This window comes from Lontra canadensis, unplaced genomic scaffold, assembly GCF_010015895.1.
Source record: "Lontra canadensis isolate GAN:19392208 unplaced genomic scaffold, GSC_riverotter_1.0 scaffold19, whole genome shotgun sequence".
Lineage (NCBI taxonomy): Eukaryota > Metazoa > Chordata > Mammalia > Carnivora > Mustelidae > Lontra > Lontra canadensis.
In genome coordinates, this window is record NW_022631013.1 from 10641468 (window position 1) to 10658217 (window position 16750).

At 44.0% G+C, this 16750-nt stretch overlaps 1 protein-coding gene across 1 annotated transcript; it reads right to left on the reverse strand.

The window, feature by feature from the left end:
* Positions 1–9269: 9269 nt before the first annotated feature.
* Positions 9270–9998, reverse strand: FAM205A (family with sequence similarity 205 member A; the record flags this gene model as incomplete). Its single annotated transcript, XM_032860890.1, has 1 exon — positions 9270–9998. A coding segment is annotated over exon 1 (729 nt), but the record flags the coding sequence as incomplete, so codon positions are not given.
* Between the last annotated feature and the right edge of the window lie 6752 nt (positions 9999–16750).

Here is a 16750-nt window from a genome sequence, read left to right on the forward strand (position 1 = left end):
CAGATGGGCACAGAACCTATAGTAGGTAACAAAGATGATCTGGGAGAAGAGGAAGCTAGAGTGATACACCCCCAACCTTCCTGAGGGAAAGGACTTTCTGGCCTGGCACAATGTAGAGAAAAAGGGAGAGATGGTTGGGAAGAGTTGGGGACAGTCTATTTCCTCTCCTCAAATCCCGGCTTCCCTCTGTCTCCCAAGACATCTTGTCCTTCCCCTTGTTTATACCATCATGGAGGGAGGCTCTTTTCTGTCAAATGGTCCAAAGCCCCCTTAGGTTCCATCCTTGACTGCATTTCCTCTACTCAGGAGGCTTTTTCTAGGGTCTACTATAAGTCCCTCCCGCTGAACTTGAGCTTGTAGTGGTAGATCAGCTATTGAGAGATGTTTCATCTTGGAGGTGGATGTTTCATCCATGCTTATTCCTAGGACTTAGAACCTAAGTTAGGGGCCCTGGGAAAAGCAAGGGAAAGAGTAAAGACTTTGCTGGAGGTAGATACTTGGCTGGACAAAAAGCTAGAACTGGAAAGAGCTGCTTTCAGAGCAGGAAGGTGACAGCAAGTCTCTGCCACACACTGGGCTGCAGGTGACTGAGCCTATGAGGTAGAGGTGGGGGACATGGCAGGGAGGCAGTGAGAGAGTCTGGAAGATAGTGGAGACCTGGTATAGATAGAGTCCACAGGACAGGGGTCGAGACAATAGAAGGAGTTGTTATCCTTCTCTGGGAACACAAGTCGGCCACACAGCCATTCCTGGGCACTCAGCTGCTAGCCTTGGCTCATTCCACTCATAGTTTCACTTGCCCTAAGCTTGGTGCGGCAGTCTGGAACTTGCAGCCCTGAACCAAGCCCCTCATTTGATCCTCAGGATAGGCTGGAATGTAGGCACTGGGGAACGGAACACAGAGACTTGGATGAATTTCTGTTTAACAAGGATCAAATGGCCTGGGTACCTTGGTGCTCCTAGGTTCCCAGCTGAGCACTGAGCCCTCCAGGGACATCCTGCTCTGATGACTATGCAGGTGTTAATGAAGGGGCTACTGATCTCCTGGAGTGCAGACGACCCATACTGTCATAAGTGTGTGATATTTGTGGGCCTGGTGGAGGCACAGACATTTCTCAGTGTGTAGCCATCTAGGGTTAGGTAACTGCTTGGAATAGCATTGATGTACAGATTCGACGTAGACAGTGGTAAGTTACAGATTTGGTTACAGATTACAGATTCCACGTAGACGGTGGTAAGCATAAGGCAAGGTAAAGATTTTGGGAGGCAATACCCACCAGCATTATCTTGAAAGGTCTGGTTTATTCTTCCCTTAGGTCTGTGTCTGCTGAGAGGCTGGGGGTCAGAACCCTGAAGTAAACTGGGGACACTCCTGGGGATGGGTATGGTTGTATAGGTGAGGGATGAGGCTGCTGAAGAGGGCAGTGGACTCACTTGCTGACCTTGCAATTTCTTTGAAAACCCACGGCCATGTTGTTGAGACCAGGGTATGCATGTGAATCCAAGACTGTCCTTATTAAAGGAGAAGCAATGAGACAGAAATCAGAAAGCAGAGTTTAGAGGAGGGAAAGACAGACCTGCTTTAAGGTGACCTAGGAGCTTTATGGAGGAGAACAACGTTGAGGGATGAATTTGGACTGCATTTGTGTTTGTAGGTCTGCAAGATGGTCTGCATCTGTTTGCAGATACAATGGGGAGACTGTCTTTGTGCCTGCATGGTGCTTGTGCCAGCATCTGCTCCTGCATGTCTGACTCAGGGTGTTCTTGAGTCTAGGTAGGTGTGTTTCCCGGACATGTCTCTGGGTTCTCTGAATTAGTTTTGCAGTGGCAACATTGAATTTGTGTCTTTGTGTTTATGCATCTGTGTGGCTGGATGTCTGTGTCCATGTGTCTTTGACCATGTGTGGGATTCTGCTCTGGCCTCTCACTTTACCCTGCCCCTCTTCCCTGACACTCCCCAGCTGCCAGCATCATTTACCGCAAGGAATGGTTTCCTTTCCCTTCCCGCTGTCTGGATTCCCACGAGACCAGCTGTCTGCCCAGGGTCCTGCCCCTGTGGCCTCTGTAGCAGGCTCGACCTTGAGAGCGATATACTCTGGAAAGCCCCCAACATGCTCCTTGCATGGCCATGGACCCAGAGAAGTTACAGTGGAAAAAAGGGGGAAGGCAGAAAAGGGGGGGCAGTTGGCAGAGCCCACCCCTCCTTCTGGAAACAGAGATCTCCCTCTGGCCCCTTCCCAGGCCCCCTTTCCCTCCCTATGCTCTCATCCAGACCAAGTATTCAGGGTCCTGGCCTCCCTATCTCTGGGGATAGGAATGAACATTCCTCTGCAGGCCCTGCCAGAGCCACAGGGATCTGGTCTTCTGTGTCCCCCAGTACCTTCCATGCCTGCATTGTGTTCGTTCCTCATCTCTGCACCTGAAGCCCAGGCTGTCTTCTCTTCTTTCCTCTTCCTATGTTGGATGCAGTAACCACTCTTGTTCCTTGTTCTGTGACAGACCTGACCTCTGCCATGGGCCCCTGACCCAGGTGGAACATTAGGCTTTGGATGGCTGGGAAGGAGCAGAAGCCCAGGCCCCTCTCACATGGTGCAGAAAGTAGCATCTGTGGGGTTTACTCCTGTTCTCATTCTGTGTTCACTGTTCTCCCTGGATGGGCTGTGGTAAGCGGGTACAAAAATGAAGCAGTCATGGTCTCTATCCTCTAGGACTCAATGTTTGACAGGAGAAGTGATTTTGTGGAGAAGCCACTTTCCTCCATCGCAGGTAGTCAGTTGCCTGAAATTCTCTCCATAGAATTCTTAGGTGTCCTCCGCAGAAGTCGGGAAGGGCTCCAGAAGGTCTGAACCTTTCACCATGGCACGTTACTTGCGAGGGCCACAGGTGTACTCCAGAGTTGCCAAGCAAGCACTGATATATTCCTAGCCCCTGCCACCACCTCTGGAGGTGTAAATGCTTGAGTTTCTATCCTCCATGAGGCCTTTTATTCTGATTTTACCTCTGTTGAGACAGAGGGAAAGCTGGAGGGTGGGGGATGTGCTAGGGTAATGGGATGGGATGAACAAGGCTTCATCTCTCAACAACATCCTGTGTGAATCATAGGCTCTGACCCTATCTTCTTTCAGCTCTTGGCTTTGCTGAAAACTGAGAATCCTGAAGGTGTTTGTTCCAGCTCATCTTTATGCCTTTCGACCCTTTGTTGTAGGACTTTGGTCAGCACTATGAACTCACACTGTTCTGGGACAGGTAGAAGCCTGAGGGGACCATGGGAAGGACCCATTCCACCTAAGTCAGGATGTGTGCACATTAACCTTGGCTTCTCACATGATGCTGCTGTGACCTTTCTGGGTCATTCCCTTCATGCTGTCCCCTCTTCCCCCCGCCCCACATTCTATCTCTGTGGCTCTCTGCCTAATTGCCACCTGACAGGGAGGATGTGTCTGTCACAAGACCTCCTGTGATCTCTGGGGATGCTTTAGGAAAACACCTGGAGGGTGTTGGCTCATCAGGCTTGAGCCTTGTGCCTCCTCATCCTGAGGGTCACACAGGGGCTGGGCTCCCATCCCTTAGGCAGAGTCATCATTCAGAGGAGGGACACATTCATGTTTCTTTCCATCCTGGCTTTTCTGCATCCTGCTAGGAGTGGACACATTGGATCCTATCAGAGGAAGAAAGTCCTGCCACCACCTCTTGGTTTAATGGGATATTGAGTCATCCTGGATTTCCTTAGGAATTTGTAAGGCAGGAGCATCTAATAGTCCCCCATACCACATTATAGGGAAACTATAACACTTCCTCCACTTCCTTGAGCTGTTGGCTCCTGAGACGTAGGCCAGAAGGTGGGAATGCAGAGATGCCACCTTTTGAGAGATACACAGTGTCCAAAACAGATTCTTTCCATCCACTTAGGGGAGCCCTCAGAGGCTCTTTGTCTTTTTGCCTTCCATTTCTCTCCTCCCCGCTCCAAACTACCCTAGTCCCTGGGAGGACACCAGGACACCACAGCTGCCCTATTTCTCTGTCTCAAGTCCTTTCCTCTTCCTTATGTTCCATGCATTTAGAGCTTTCTCTGCCATCTCTTCTACTGTGTTCCAAGAGCAACTGTTTCACACAGATGATCACTAACTTCAACCAGTTTTTCTGACCACCTGGGCTCACATGCTACTACCGACTTCTTAGGCCTTAAATATAACTCACCATGGTAATTTTTAGAATTCTCCTCCACCTATGACTTTGGCTTTCCATTTTGTCCTTTCCCCCATTTGCTATGATCCTTTCCCAGCTTCCCTTTCTCCCTTCTAGATCTTTGTCCCCACTCTCTTAATTGTGGGGGAACCTTTTTTCTCTTGATATACAAAGTCCTCCCTCATTAATGTCACCTGCTCTTTACTTATCACCAGTGCATCGTCTATGCTTAGTCAAGGCCAACCCCTTTTTGGGGGGACTCACTCCTATTTTGTTACTTTGTTCTCTTGCATTGTCAACTTACTCCTCTCCATTGGGTCTTTTCCATCAACATTCAACATACTATGTCTCCCACCTTTAAAAACCCTGCTCTATGTCCTCATTTTTCTGCATGTCTGTGGGACAGAATTCCTTGGAACAGTTGCTTATACTTGCTATGACCACTTGCTCTTCCATTCTCTCTCGAATCCACTCCAATCACACCTTCATTTCCACTACTCACTTCATTTCCACTACTTACTTGGCTGATTGGCAACTTTTCATGCAGTTTCTCACTATCTTCTTGCAATACTCTTTTCCTTGGCTTCTGGTATATTATACTCTACTTCTTTTCTTCCTACCTCACTGGCTACTACTTTGCAGTCTTTACTTATTGATTCCCGCATTCCCCTCTGCCCCTAATTTGTTAATGTTAGAGTGTCTCTGAGCCCAGTCCTACAACTCTCCTTCATTTATACTCATTTCTTTGGTGATCCTATCCAATCTCATGGTTTTATACTTACCTACCTATCATCTATTATCTCTTTCTCTCTCTCTCCCTCTATCTATCTAATCATCCACAGCCTGCCAGGACACTCCTTGAGGACTATCAAGCTTCTGTGTTGATAACAGAATGTTGAGATACGGTCTCAGAAAGAAGCTGGGAAATTGGTGCACCTGGGTGGCTCAGTGGGTTAGGCCTCTGCCTTCGGTTCAGGTCTTGATCTCAGGGTCCTGGGATCGAGCCCCACATCGGGCTCACTGCTCGGCTGGGAGCCTGCTTTCCCCTCTCTCTGCCTGTCCCTCTGCCTACTTGTGATCTCTCTCTCTGTCAAATAAATAATAAATAAAATCTTTAAAAAAAAGAAGCTGGGAAATTAGTTATGTGGCTACTGCAGAGACAGAACGAGAAGTGGTCATGTTCTCAATTCATTTTGTAGGTGGAGACAGGATTTACTGATGGATTGGATATGGACTATGGGAAAAAAGGTCAAAGATGACACCAATATTTTTGTCCTGAGAAAATGATAAGATGGAGTTGCCATTAAGTGATATGGTAAATACTGTCCAGGAAGTGTGTTGTTTTTTTTTTTTTTAAAGATTTTATTTATTTGTCAGAGAGAGAGAGTACACACAAGCAGGCAGAGAGGCAGGCAGAGAGAGAGGAGGAAGCAGGTTCCCTGCCGAGCAAGGAGCCTGATGCGGGACTCGATCCCAGGACCCCAGGATCATGACCTGAGCCGAAGGCAGCGGCTTAACCAACTGAGCCACCCAGGCGTCCCAGGAATTGTGTTTTGTATGTGTGATTGAGTAATGGTGATGGGTGAGGAATCAGTTGTTTACTTTTCTGTAGTTTGAGATGAATATTGGACATCCAAACATACATTTTGATTAGACAATATTGGCATGTGAGACTCTATCCCATGAGATCATGAGCTCCATTGTGTAAGTCCTCTGTTTTCTTCATTGTTGTGTTTGCTATAGTACCTTGGATATAGTAAGTGCTGAAATATTTTTATTGTTGAATGTAAGACACTTCTCAAAGTCATTTTTACTGTGATCCTTCTGGGGTCCTCTTCACTGAGTTCTTCCTCCTGTGACAGGATCCCCCATTCCATAGACCTCATCATACTAATGTAGTGATTTGTCTGTTTCCCAGCTCAGAATTTTATTTTAAGTAGTATTAAGGTATTACTGTGGATCAGCCACTATTCTAAGCCCTGGGGATATGAGCCATTATTTAAACTATTCTGTCAAGAATGGATGGAAACAGAATACAAATAGGCAGTAATAGTAGAGGAAAGGAGCAAACTTGACAGATACCAAGCTTAGAACTCAGTGACTAACTTCATATTTGGGCTAAGCAAACAATGTGCTTCTAGTTACACCATTACAAGACATTGGGTCCCAGTTTGGTAGGGTACAGGGAGAGTGTTCTGATTTTGAATTTATTTGTATTACCTTTGGATAACAAGGCTCAGTCGTTGCTCTTTATTATACCATGGGCAAGCAGATTGAAGCTCAGATTTACTCACTCACTTCCCCCAAAGAGCATTTGAACCTTGGGTTGGCTTCCTGGCTCCAGGCTCTTTTGAGTGCAAAGTAAATTGGCTTTGCTTCCTTATCATACCCTGGCCAGAATAGTCAGCCTCTGTCCCAGGTACTCTGATCTCCCATCCACATGCTCCCCCTCCCTGATTCTCTCCCTGCTTGCCCTTGGGAGTGGGGGACAAGTCCCTTTTCATGACCTACTCTGATCTTCATTCCAAGAGTCCATGCAGCTGGCAGGCAGTGGGCAGGATATAGGCAAGAGAGTTACAGCAGCTTCCCAGATGAGCTATCCAGAAAGATCTTGCCAATAACCAACAGGGAGCAGAGGAGGGGGAGATTCTATCATTTGCTTTTGACATCCTGTCATGTTAGCTACATGTTTTTGATAAACACAATATACCTCCTCAAGGTTGGAGCACTATTGCACTCCTCTAAAAACCTCCCCCTCAGACTGTGGGCCTCTATGGAAGCCATGATTGATTCTACCTGTGGGATTCCTGGCCAGTCCTCCTCATCACTACTATCCTCATGTCCACATTGCTCCTCTGGGCCTAAAGACACCAATGGGAAGCCATGATAGAATTCAAGCCTGACCTTTATTTACCTTACCTTCCTTCTTTGCTCAAGCCCCTTTATCCACAGTCCAGGGTGGGCCGGGAGGAGTTGTGTGGAAAGCTGACCCAGCTTAAGAGTGGATTAAAGTTCCTTCTCTAGATGGGAAGGACACTTCAGCCTCCCCTAATGCCTTCCCTTAACACACCACAGTGGAGAGAAGGAGGAGACAGACAGTGCTTTGCTTAGAGACATAGAGTGTATTTTGGGTGGCACTCTGTCCCACCTGCACCATAAGTGAAAATGACAGTAGCAATCCTCTTCAAGGGACACAGATGAGAGCCTACAATGACTTTTGATTGTGTTGGATCTTCTTGAGCAGACCAGCATTTCCCTCTGAGGTGGGAGGTGAGATCTAGGGTACATTCCCTGGTTGGGTGGCACAAGCCACTCGAGGACAGTGCCGAGGGCAGTGGCGGGCGTGGCCCAGGACTGAGGCAGAATGGAGTTGGTGAGAGCGGGAGCGGTGCCGGAGCTTACTGTCAGGGGAATGGGGACCATCCAAGAAGGCCAGGCCCTCCTGCTTCTCAGTGGGGGAAGATTGGGCCTTGGAGTCCCCTCTTGTCCTCTCTGTCTTGGTTCGCCCCATGGAACTTTTGGCTGGAGCCAGGCCCTTTTCTGCATTTTCTTTTCTGGTGTTGGCCACTTTCCCAGCTGTGGAGAACATGGGTTCTTCATGCACTTTGCCTTTTGCCTTGGAGTTAAAACAGTGCAGAAAGGATTTCATCTTACTTCTCAAGCCTGATTCTGGAAGGCTGGGCCTCTTGTGAGTGTGGACTGGCATCACCTGTCCCTGCAATACCTGACCTTTCAAAGTTTGGCCCTGCAAAGGCTTACCCTGAATGAGTTGGCCCAGGAAAAGCTGGCCCTGTGATGCGTGGGGCACCACAGGCTGGGCATTCTTAGGAATCCTTGCTGGTTTGAGGAATACATTAAGCTTGGTTTGACGGCTGTGCAGGTCATTCTTCTCAGATACCTTCACCCCAGGGATTCCTGGAGGTGGCTCTGGAAGCTTAATCTGAGGGTGATGTCGGGTACTGTGTTCACAGGGAGCATCAAGATGAAAGCTACGGCTCTGTCGCCAGGGGCTGTGAGAAGTCCTGTTCAGAAGCATCCCTTCTGGCCTCTGGGCTTCATCAGGGTGGCTTATGTCTCTTGTGGAGGCGTGTGCAAACCCTGCATCTCCTTCTCCATGGTCCCCTGCCAATTTGGGTTTCCCTAGGTCCTCTTTTCTGCCAGCATGGGGACTTGGGCTGAGTCCTTGCTGTGACCAGGGCTTTGGGACTCAGGACTCCAGGGCTCCTCCAGGCTGGGGCTGTTCACATTGGTCTCCAACTGAACACAAAGCACCTGGGCCTCTGTCATGTCCCCACTGGGTTGTGATATCTTAGAGGCCCAGTGGGCAGAACCACGAGATACTGCTCTTGAACTAGGTTTCTTCTGGTTCTGCTGCACCGCCTTTAACTCAAGGGCCAGCTGTTCTTTAAGGTGGAGCCATTCTGGATCTGGGACACGAGGAGTGTCTGGTGGGATGGGGAGATCCTGGAGCAATGTTTTCCCTAGGTTCTCTAGACTAATCCTGTGTGGATGTGTTGTCTGAGTTTGCTACTGTTTGTTCTCTGGATAGGCTTGCCTTTATGGGAATTCCCAGTTGTATCTCTAAGATCTTCTTTCTTAGATGAAAATTTAGTTTGGCTAAGATGGGTTTCTTGAGTGTGTAGGGCCCAGAGGTCTCTGCCTGGTTTTCTTTTTAAAAAAAATTATTTATCTCTTTTTAATAAAATTTTTTATAAACATACAATGTATTATTAGCCCCAGGGGTACAGATCTGTGAATCACCAGGTTTACACACTTCACAGCACTCACCATAGCACATACCTTCCCCAATGTCTATAACCCCACCACCCTCTCCCAACCCCCCTCCCCCCCCTGCAACCCTCAGTTTGTTTTGTGAGATTAAGAGTCCCTTATGGTTTGTCTCCCTCCCGATCCCATCTTGTTTCATTTATTCTTTTCCTACCCCCCCAAATCCCCCACGTTGCATCTCCACTTTCTCATATCAGGGAGATCATATGATAGCTATCTTTCTCCGATTGACTTATTTCTCTAAGCATAATACCCTCTAGTTCCATCCACGTTGTCGCAAATGGCAAGATTTCATTTCTTTTGATGTCTGCCTGGCTTTCTAGAGGCACCATCTTGATCATTTCTTCCACCTGCTCTTCAACCTGGAGCTCATCTTCAATGTTTGCACAAGTCTCATTGGCATCTTGAAAGCTTGGCCCAGGACTCAGAGACTGCTCTTCAGATGAGATCATCTGAGTCAGAGGTTCAGTTGGGAATTCACCAGGTCCAGGCACCATTCCTGTGATTACAGCTTGGGTAGAGATTGCCGGTGCCATGGCCCTAGAGAGAGCCACATAATAAAGAGCTGGCAGCCCTGACAAGAAGGCCAGGTACTTGTGCCGCAATGTTGTCTCTAGTTTCTCAATGGCTCCCTCGGACAGGGCTTGGGGCAGCTTAGGGTGTTCAGTGACAGCATCTGGTGAGGCTTGTTGCTGTTGGTCAAGGGCCATTGGTATCCAGGGCATAGCTTTCTGCTGTAGGGCAGGGTCAGTTGCTGCCTGTAACTCCAAGGGCTTGTTTTCTGGGATGCAAGTGAAGGGAGCCACTTGCAGGCCCCCAGGAATTATGCACTGCCAAGAGCTATATACACGAGCAGGGACCTTGCCCTGCTGAATCTGCCCACATTTGGAGTTGATGTGGCCCTGCAATATTGCCTTGGCCTGGTCAAACGAGTATGGCATGGGGATTGACACTGGATCTGTGATGGGTGAGAATGGGTCACTGGCTCCAGTGGCTTTCAGGGCTGTAGGTTGGGAATCATGCATTGTGGCTAGGGCTGTGCTGCTCTAGGACAGAGTTGACTGATCAGTGGGGGACAGAAGTAACTGGATGGACTCCTGGATCTCTTGGGGCAGGCCGTTGTGATGATGAATCACCTGTCACTGGAGGTGGATTTTCTAGACTACTTTGTATTTAAAGATGGACATATGGACCAATTCTGCCTAATACGATATATGATGAAATTTACTGGGGACTTCTGGGGAAGAATTTGCATTGGGATTAAAGAGACAAGATATGAGAACTTGCTTCTATTTCTCCAGCCCATGACCCGTTGCTTCCTGTCTTGAATAAGAAGTGCAGGTGTAATGTTTACATCTATTTTTTTTAATGTAAAGATTTTTACTTTTTTATTTGAGAGAGAGGGAGAGCAAGAGAGCGTGCACACACATGAGCGGGGGAGGGGTGTTGGGGAGGGGCAGAGGGAGAGGGAGAATCTGACTTCCCACTGAGCAGGGAGTCCAGTGTGGGACTCAATCCCAGGACCTGCATATCATGACCCAAGCTGAAGGCAGATGCTTAACCAGTTGAGCTACGCAAGCACTCCTGTAATATTTACATCTAGAGCTGCCATCTTATGATCCTGAGTTGATATCTCTAGGTTAAAATATCATTATCTGAGGATGATGGAGATGAATGGATAGTGATTGGATGTTTGATGGCATCAACAAATTGAAAAGAAATTGGAACCTCTTGGGTTTGACTATATTTTTTGAGCCACAGCACTGATATTTCTTTGAACTACCTTTCATTTTCATGTACCATAGTTCTGGGTTATAGCTAGCTATTTCCTAGTTTCACCTAAGGTGCAGTTTTCAATTGTGTCTTCTTTGTTTTGAGGTGATTTTCTAGAAGAAAATCTTTCTCAGATTGAAAAAAAAGTTTGATTATAAAATCAATTAGGAAATATGTGGGAAAAATGCTTTATTACATACTTCTGGTTGGAACATAAAAAGGAACAAGCTTTTGGGGTGCAATTAAGGATAGTAAATGTAAAATGCACATAGCCCTTGACCTAGCATTTCCTCTTCTATGAATTTATCTAATAGATAAACTCACAGAGACTTATGTGTAAAGATGTTTACTGCATCATTCTTTGTAACAGTGAAAGAGTGGAAACAACTTAACATGAGGCTGGTTAATTAAATTATGATTGAGCCACACAATGAAATACTATGCAACCATTAAAAAGGATGAGATCAGTATATATGCTCTTGCATGTAAGTGAAACAAGTATATCTAGTACCCTTTCATTTTTGTAAAAAAAACCCATGGGAACATACAAATAATATTTATATTTTTTATATTTTATATATAATTATATATGATATATCTATAATATTTATAATATATAATATATAATATGATTATATATGTTTATATTATATATTATGTTTATATTATGCATAATATAAGCATATATTTATAAATATTATATTTATATAAATATAAATATATATATATAAAAAATGAGATTGTTAAGGACCATCTTGGAGGCTGGGTACTAGACAGGCAGATGAAATCTCTGTTCTCTAATAGATTGTTACAAAAGTACACTGTTTCTGTATTCCCTGTTCAGAGATGTCCTGCATGGCTAAGTGACAGTTGGGCTGCCTCTGTAATTACTTTCCATCTTTTCCTACCTCACTTCCCTTTTCCTTCATCCTCTCTATAAATAATTGGTACTTAAGCTTTTCCTGGGCTCTGTTTTCTTGGGAACTGGGGCTAATACCAAGAATATAACTTAAATAGTCCATGATAAATATTTTAAATGGAAGGAAAAAGGGAAAAAGAAAGTACTCTTAAGATATGCAGGGCTAGGTGACTGGGTGGCTCAGCTGGTTGAGCGACTGCCTTCAGCTCAGGTCATGATCCTGGAGTCCTGGAATCAAGTCCTGCATTGGGCTCCCTGCTCAGCAAGGGGTGTTGTTTCTCTCTCTGACCTTCCCTCTGTCATGCTCATTCTCTCTCTCTCTCTCAAATAAATAAATAAAATCTTTAAAAAAAAGATATGCAAGGCTTACTCTGTTGCAACCATGTATTCTCGTCTTGAGAAAATTCTTGAAAGTACAGAGCAAAGAGAAGTCATGGTATAAAAGAACTGCCAATGAACACTGAACTCATTTAACTAGATTTCTTTTTCCATTTAATTATTTTCTCTTCAAAATCACTATTGAATTGTCCAAGAAATTTAGTAAATAGGAAAAAAATCCAATTCTGTACTGGAAGGGCATTTATATTTTGTGAAGTTTCATCAAGGTATAGTGCAAATGTACCTGGACTGAGGACACATTAACCAACTTTCGATTTCATGAATATAGAAGATATCACCTGGACAATAAGTAGATGAAAGTCCCCCCAAAACACCACCTCACAAATCCACGATCAGAACAACAGACTTATGAGTGAGAGTGGGCTGTAGGGGGAGGGAACCAAATGACTTTGAACACTGCCCCATGGCCTAGTCCTGGAGCACCTCTCTCCTTACTCTCAGCATTTCCACATAGTAGACACCTCTGTGCAAATCGGGAACATTGCTGCAGGTTCTCCAACAAAGAGTTGTGTTTCAGGTGACTTCTGGTTGTCACAACCAACACAGAGAAAAAGTGACCACTAACTACATCAGTGAATATGGTAGATCTACTCTTTTTTTTTTTTTGCATAGGGTGAAAAATTACGTGCCTTATATATACGAATTTGCATTGAACACTTGCATTTTAAAAAGTCACACCTTTTAAAAGATTATTTATTTATTTATTTGACAGAGAGAGAAAGAGCACAAGTAGGCAGAGAGGCAGGCAGAGGGAGAGGGAGAAGCAGGTTCCCCATTGAGCAGGGAGCCCGACACGGGACCTGATCCCAGGATCCTGGGATCATGACCTGAGCCAAAGGCAGTCGCTTAACTGAATGAGCCACCCAGGTGCCCAAAAAGTCACATTTTAACGTAACTATTACCTATAGTAAAGGTTGCTTCATGAAAATGTAGTACAATTCAGATATCAAGTTACCTATTTTTGTAAATAAAGTTTTATTGGAATACGGTCATGTCCATTTGTTGATGTATTGTCTGTGGTTGGTTTTTCAGTACAATGGGTGAGTTGGGTAGTTGCAACAGAGACCTGCTACTCTAAAATATTTACTATCTAAAAATGTGTCTTCCAACAGCACTAGTTAAATGATACCAGTAGTTAAATGAGAAACAGTTTCAGTAACAATATATTCTCTCATTTGTACCACACATTTTCCCCAAGCCCTTGTGCAAGTATATATACCTTACCCTCAAAGACTTTATATCTCTCTCTATATTTTATTTTATGTTATATTTTCCCCAAGCCCTTGGGCAAGTATATATACCTTACCCCCAAAGACTTTATTTCTCTAGGTACAAATGCTATATAAAAATTTTTCCTTTGGGCGCCTGGGTGGCTCAGTGGTTAAAGCCTCTGCCTTCGGCTCAGGTCATGATCTCAGGGTCCTGGGATCGAGTCCCGCATCGGGCTCTCTGCTCAGCAGGGAGCCTGCCTCCTCCTCCTGTCTCTCTCTGCCTGACTCCTCCTCCTGTCTCTCTCTGCTTGCCTCTCTGCCTACTTATGATCTGTCAAATAAAAAAAAAATTTTTTTTCCTTTATCAAAAATTATAAATCTTTTATAAATATTTTAATCCTATATGACATATGGCATTGCATTACTACAAAGTAGTAAACTCTGTAAAGCACCTTTAGGTTAGCACCAGTTTTTATACTGAAAAAGGGACACATTTTAATATAGAATGGAAAAAATTGAATTTTGAACACAAAAGGGGTAAAATCCCTCTAGAGTGTCCATTTGGGAGGATTATTTACAACCATACTAAACCCTAAAGTTGATATTGGTTTCTTGCTCTTAATTCTCCAGGTAACTGCAGAAAGATTTTTAGGTTGTTTAGCCATTTCTATTCACCTGCATCTATCCCTTGAAAATATGAGGGCCACAAATTGATTTAACTACCGGGATTTGGGAAGGACCCATGACATTAGCCAGCATTCTTATGTCAGGGAATATCCCTCAAGTATCGTAGGGGTGTCTTTTTTTATATTTACAGCTCTTCTTAAGTTTGGGCAAAGAATTTTGTATGGGTCCAGTAGAGGTGCCTAAAAAACATTGCCTCTTTTCCTTCAGAAGATGGCTGGTCCTCTCCTTACTCTTTCCCTATTTCTCCCAAACAACCTTAATTCTAAGCTGGCAAAAGTACCCACGATTAGGGGCTAGAGACAAGAATGGCTGCCAGTGGGGAGCCAAAGTATAGTCAGATACCCGATTCTCGGTATTATATCAGTGACTTCATTGGAGAATAAATAGGTTTGGGATTTTGAATAACCAATAAACTACCTGTTTATTAGAGTAAGAAAGGTATAATGCTTAATCATGGACCTGTAAGTTTGTGTTCAGCCTAAAAGTTATAACAAAAGTAGCTTTTTTATGACCAACCACATATTGGGTCGCAACACAGATCTGTGCTGTGTATCAAAAGGTTCTCAGTAATTATTTTCCAATGAGAAGAATAACTACTTTCCTCCAAAGCAGTGTTTTTCAATCTTGATGATTTTTCACCAAATAATATCATGCAAAATCTGTGGAATGTTTTATCCAATGAAAAATAAACATGATTTAAGTTTATCTCTCTAATACGCTGCTTTTTCTTACCTCCCTTCAGATGTTCTTGGCTGTGTGGGAGACAAAGGGGTGAAGTTACAACATGTATGCTAGAAATCGTGCCCAGGAGTATACTGAGCATTTGAATATTATTTGTCAAATGTATTGGAGCAGAAAAAAAGTGTGAGAGCCACTTCTCTAAACAACATGTCCTGCCAAAATCAGATAATCTTTGGCACAGGAATATTCCTAGTAGGTAGAAGAGGGAGTATCAAATGTTAAAGTGGTTTTCTTTCTTTCTTTTTACACATATATCCAGGACCATAACATACTAATTAATTGCCTGCTCCACCAGCCAGACAGGTGTTGGAAGAAGAAGACATGGCTTAGGTACAACTCAATAGGAACACTTTAGCACAATGCAAAGGAGACAAGGCCATCTCCTTAGTAGCAGGCTTAGGCAGAAGCTAGTACTATTGGTGGGTTGGATGCTGAAGGAGTAGTGTGGGTATTCTGAGCACACTGAAGTAAAGGAGAGATTAGACCAAAGAGTGGACAACTGACAGACTAATTTCCAGGACTCTAGCAGAGGAGGGGGCAGGAGGAAGCTGAAATAGGCTGAACATCAGGTTTCCATAGCTAAGGTATTACTAATTCTGATCAACTTCCTATTCTTCCTCCCCAGTACCTGGCTTCTTGGCTCAACAGCTACACTGGCCAAACTTGGTGAGCCATGACCAAGAGGATGAACAGAGTGGGCTACTGTATTTTCCATCCACCATTAGTTTCTTTTGCATAGACTAGCTGGTTCACTGGGGTGTAAGAAAGAGCTATAGGTATTCTCTTGAGAGAATGAAAAAAATGGTGTTTAATTAATCTTTTGGGAAAATGATATTTACAATGAGAAGTAGGTAGGTAGAACACTGATGTGATAAGGTTAGGTGAAGAAGCAAGCATGTGTAATTATTTGAGCATCACAAGTATAATTGTGTAAAAATGTACCCATAAGAAAAAAGACCAGAAAGAAATAGCCCAGACTGTTGGCAGTAATTGTTAGGGAGGTAAAATTGTTAAATATATATTTTTTCATTTTCTGAATATGTCACTTTACTTCTACAGTTTTAAAAATCATGTCAAAGTAAATAATTAGAGGGCTGCCAATCTAATGATAGATTGTTTATTCAGACCATCCCTCCTGCTAAGAACAACCAGAAAAGACTGACAAATTTTTTAAAATGTTGTTTGAGGCATGATCCTTGAAGACATAGACTGGGAGAAAATATTTGCAAAAGACACATCTGATAAAGGGGTGTTTTCCAATATATGCAAAAACAAACAAACAAAAAAACACAAGCAACCCCATTAAAAAATGGGCCAAAGACCTTAACAGATGCCTTACCAAAGAAGATATAAGGATGACAAATAAGCACATAAAAAGATGCTCCACATCATATGTTATCAGGGAAATGCAAATTAAAACTGTGAGATACCACTACACATCTGTTAAAATGGCCAAAATCCAGAACACTGACAATAACAAATGTTGATGAGGATGTGTAGCAACAGGAACTTTCAGACACTGTTGATGGGAATGCAAAATGGTGCAGCCACTCTGGAATACAGTTTGGTGGTTTCTTATAAAGCAAAACATACTCTTATTATACAATCCAGCAATCATCCTCCTTGATATTTATGCAAAGATGTTGAAAACTCATGCCCACACAAAAACCAGCACACAAATGTGTATAGCAGTTTTATTCATAATGCCAAAATTTGGAGGTAACCCAGATATCCTTCAATAGGTGAATGGAAAATAAACTGGTACATTCAGACAATGGAATATTATTATTCAGCACTAAGAAGAAATGAGCTATCAAGCCACAAATAGCCATGAAGGAAATGTAAATACTTATTACTAAGTGAAAGAAGTCATACTGAAAAGGCTATATACCATATGATTCCATATATATGACATTCTGGAAAAGGCAAAACTGTGGAGACAGTTAAAAGGTCAGTAGTTGCCAGAGATTAGGGAGGAGGGAAGGATGAGTAAGTGGAGCACAGAGGATTTTTAGGGTAATGAAACTATTCTTGTGTGATGCACAGT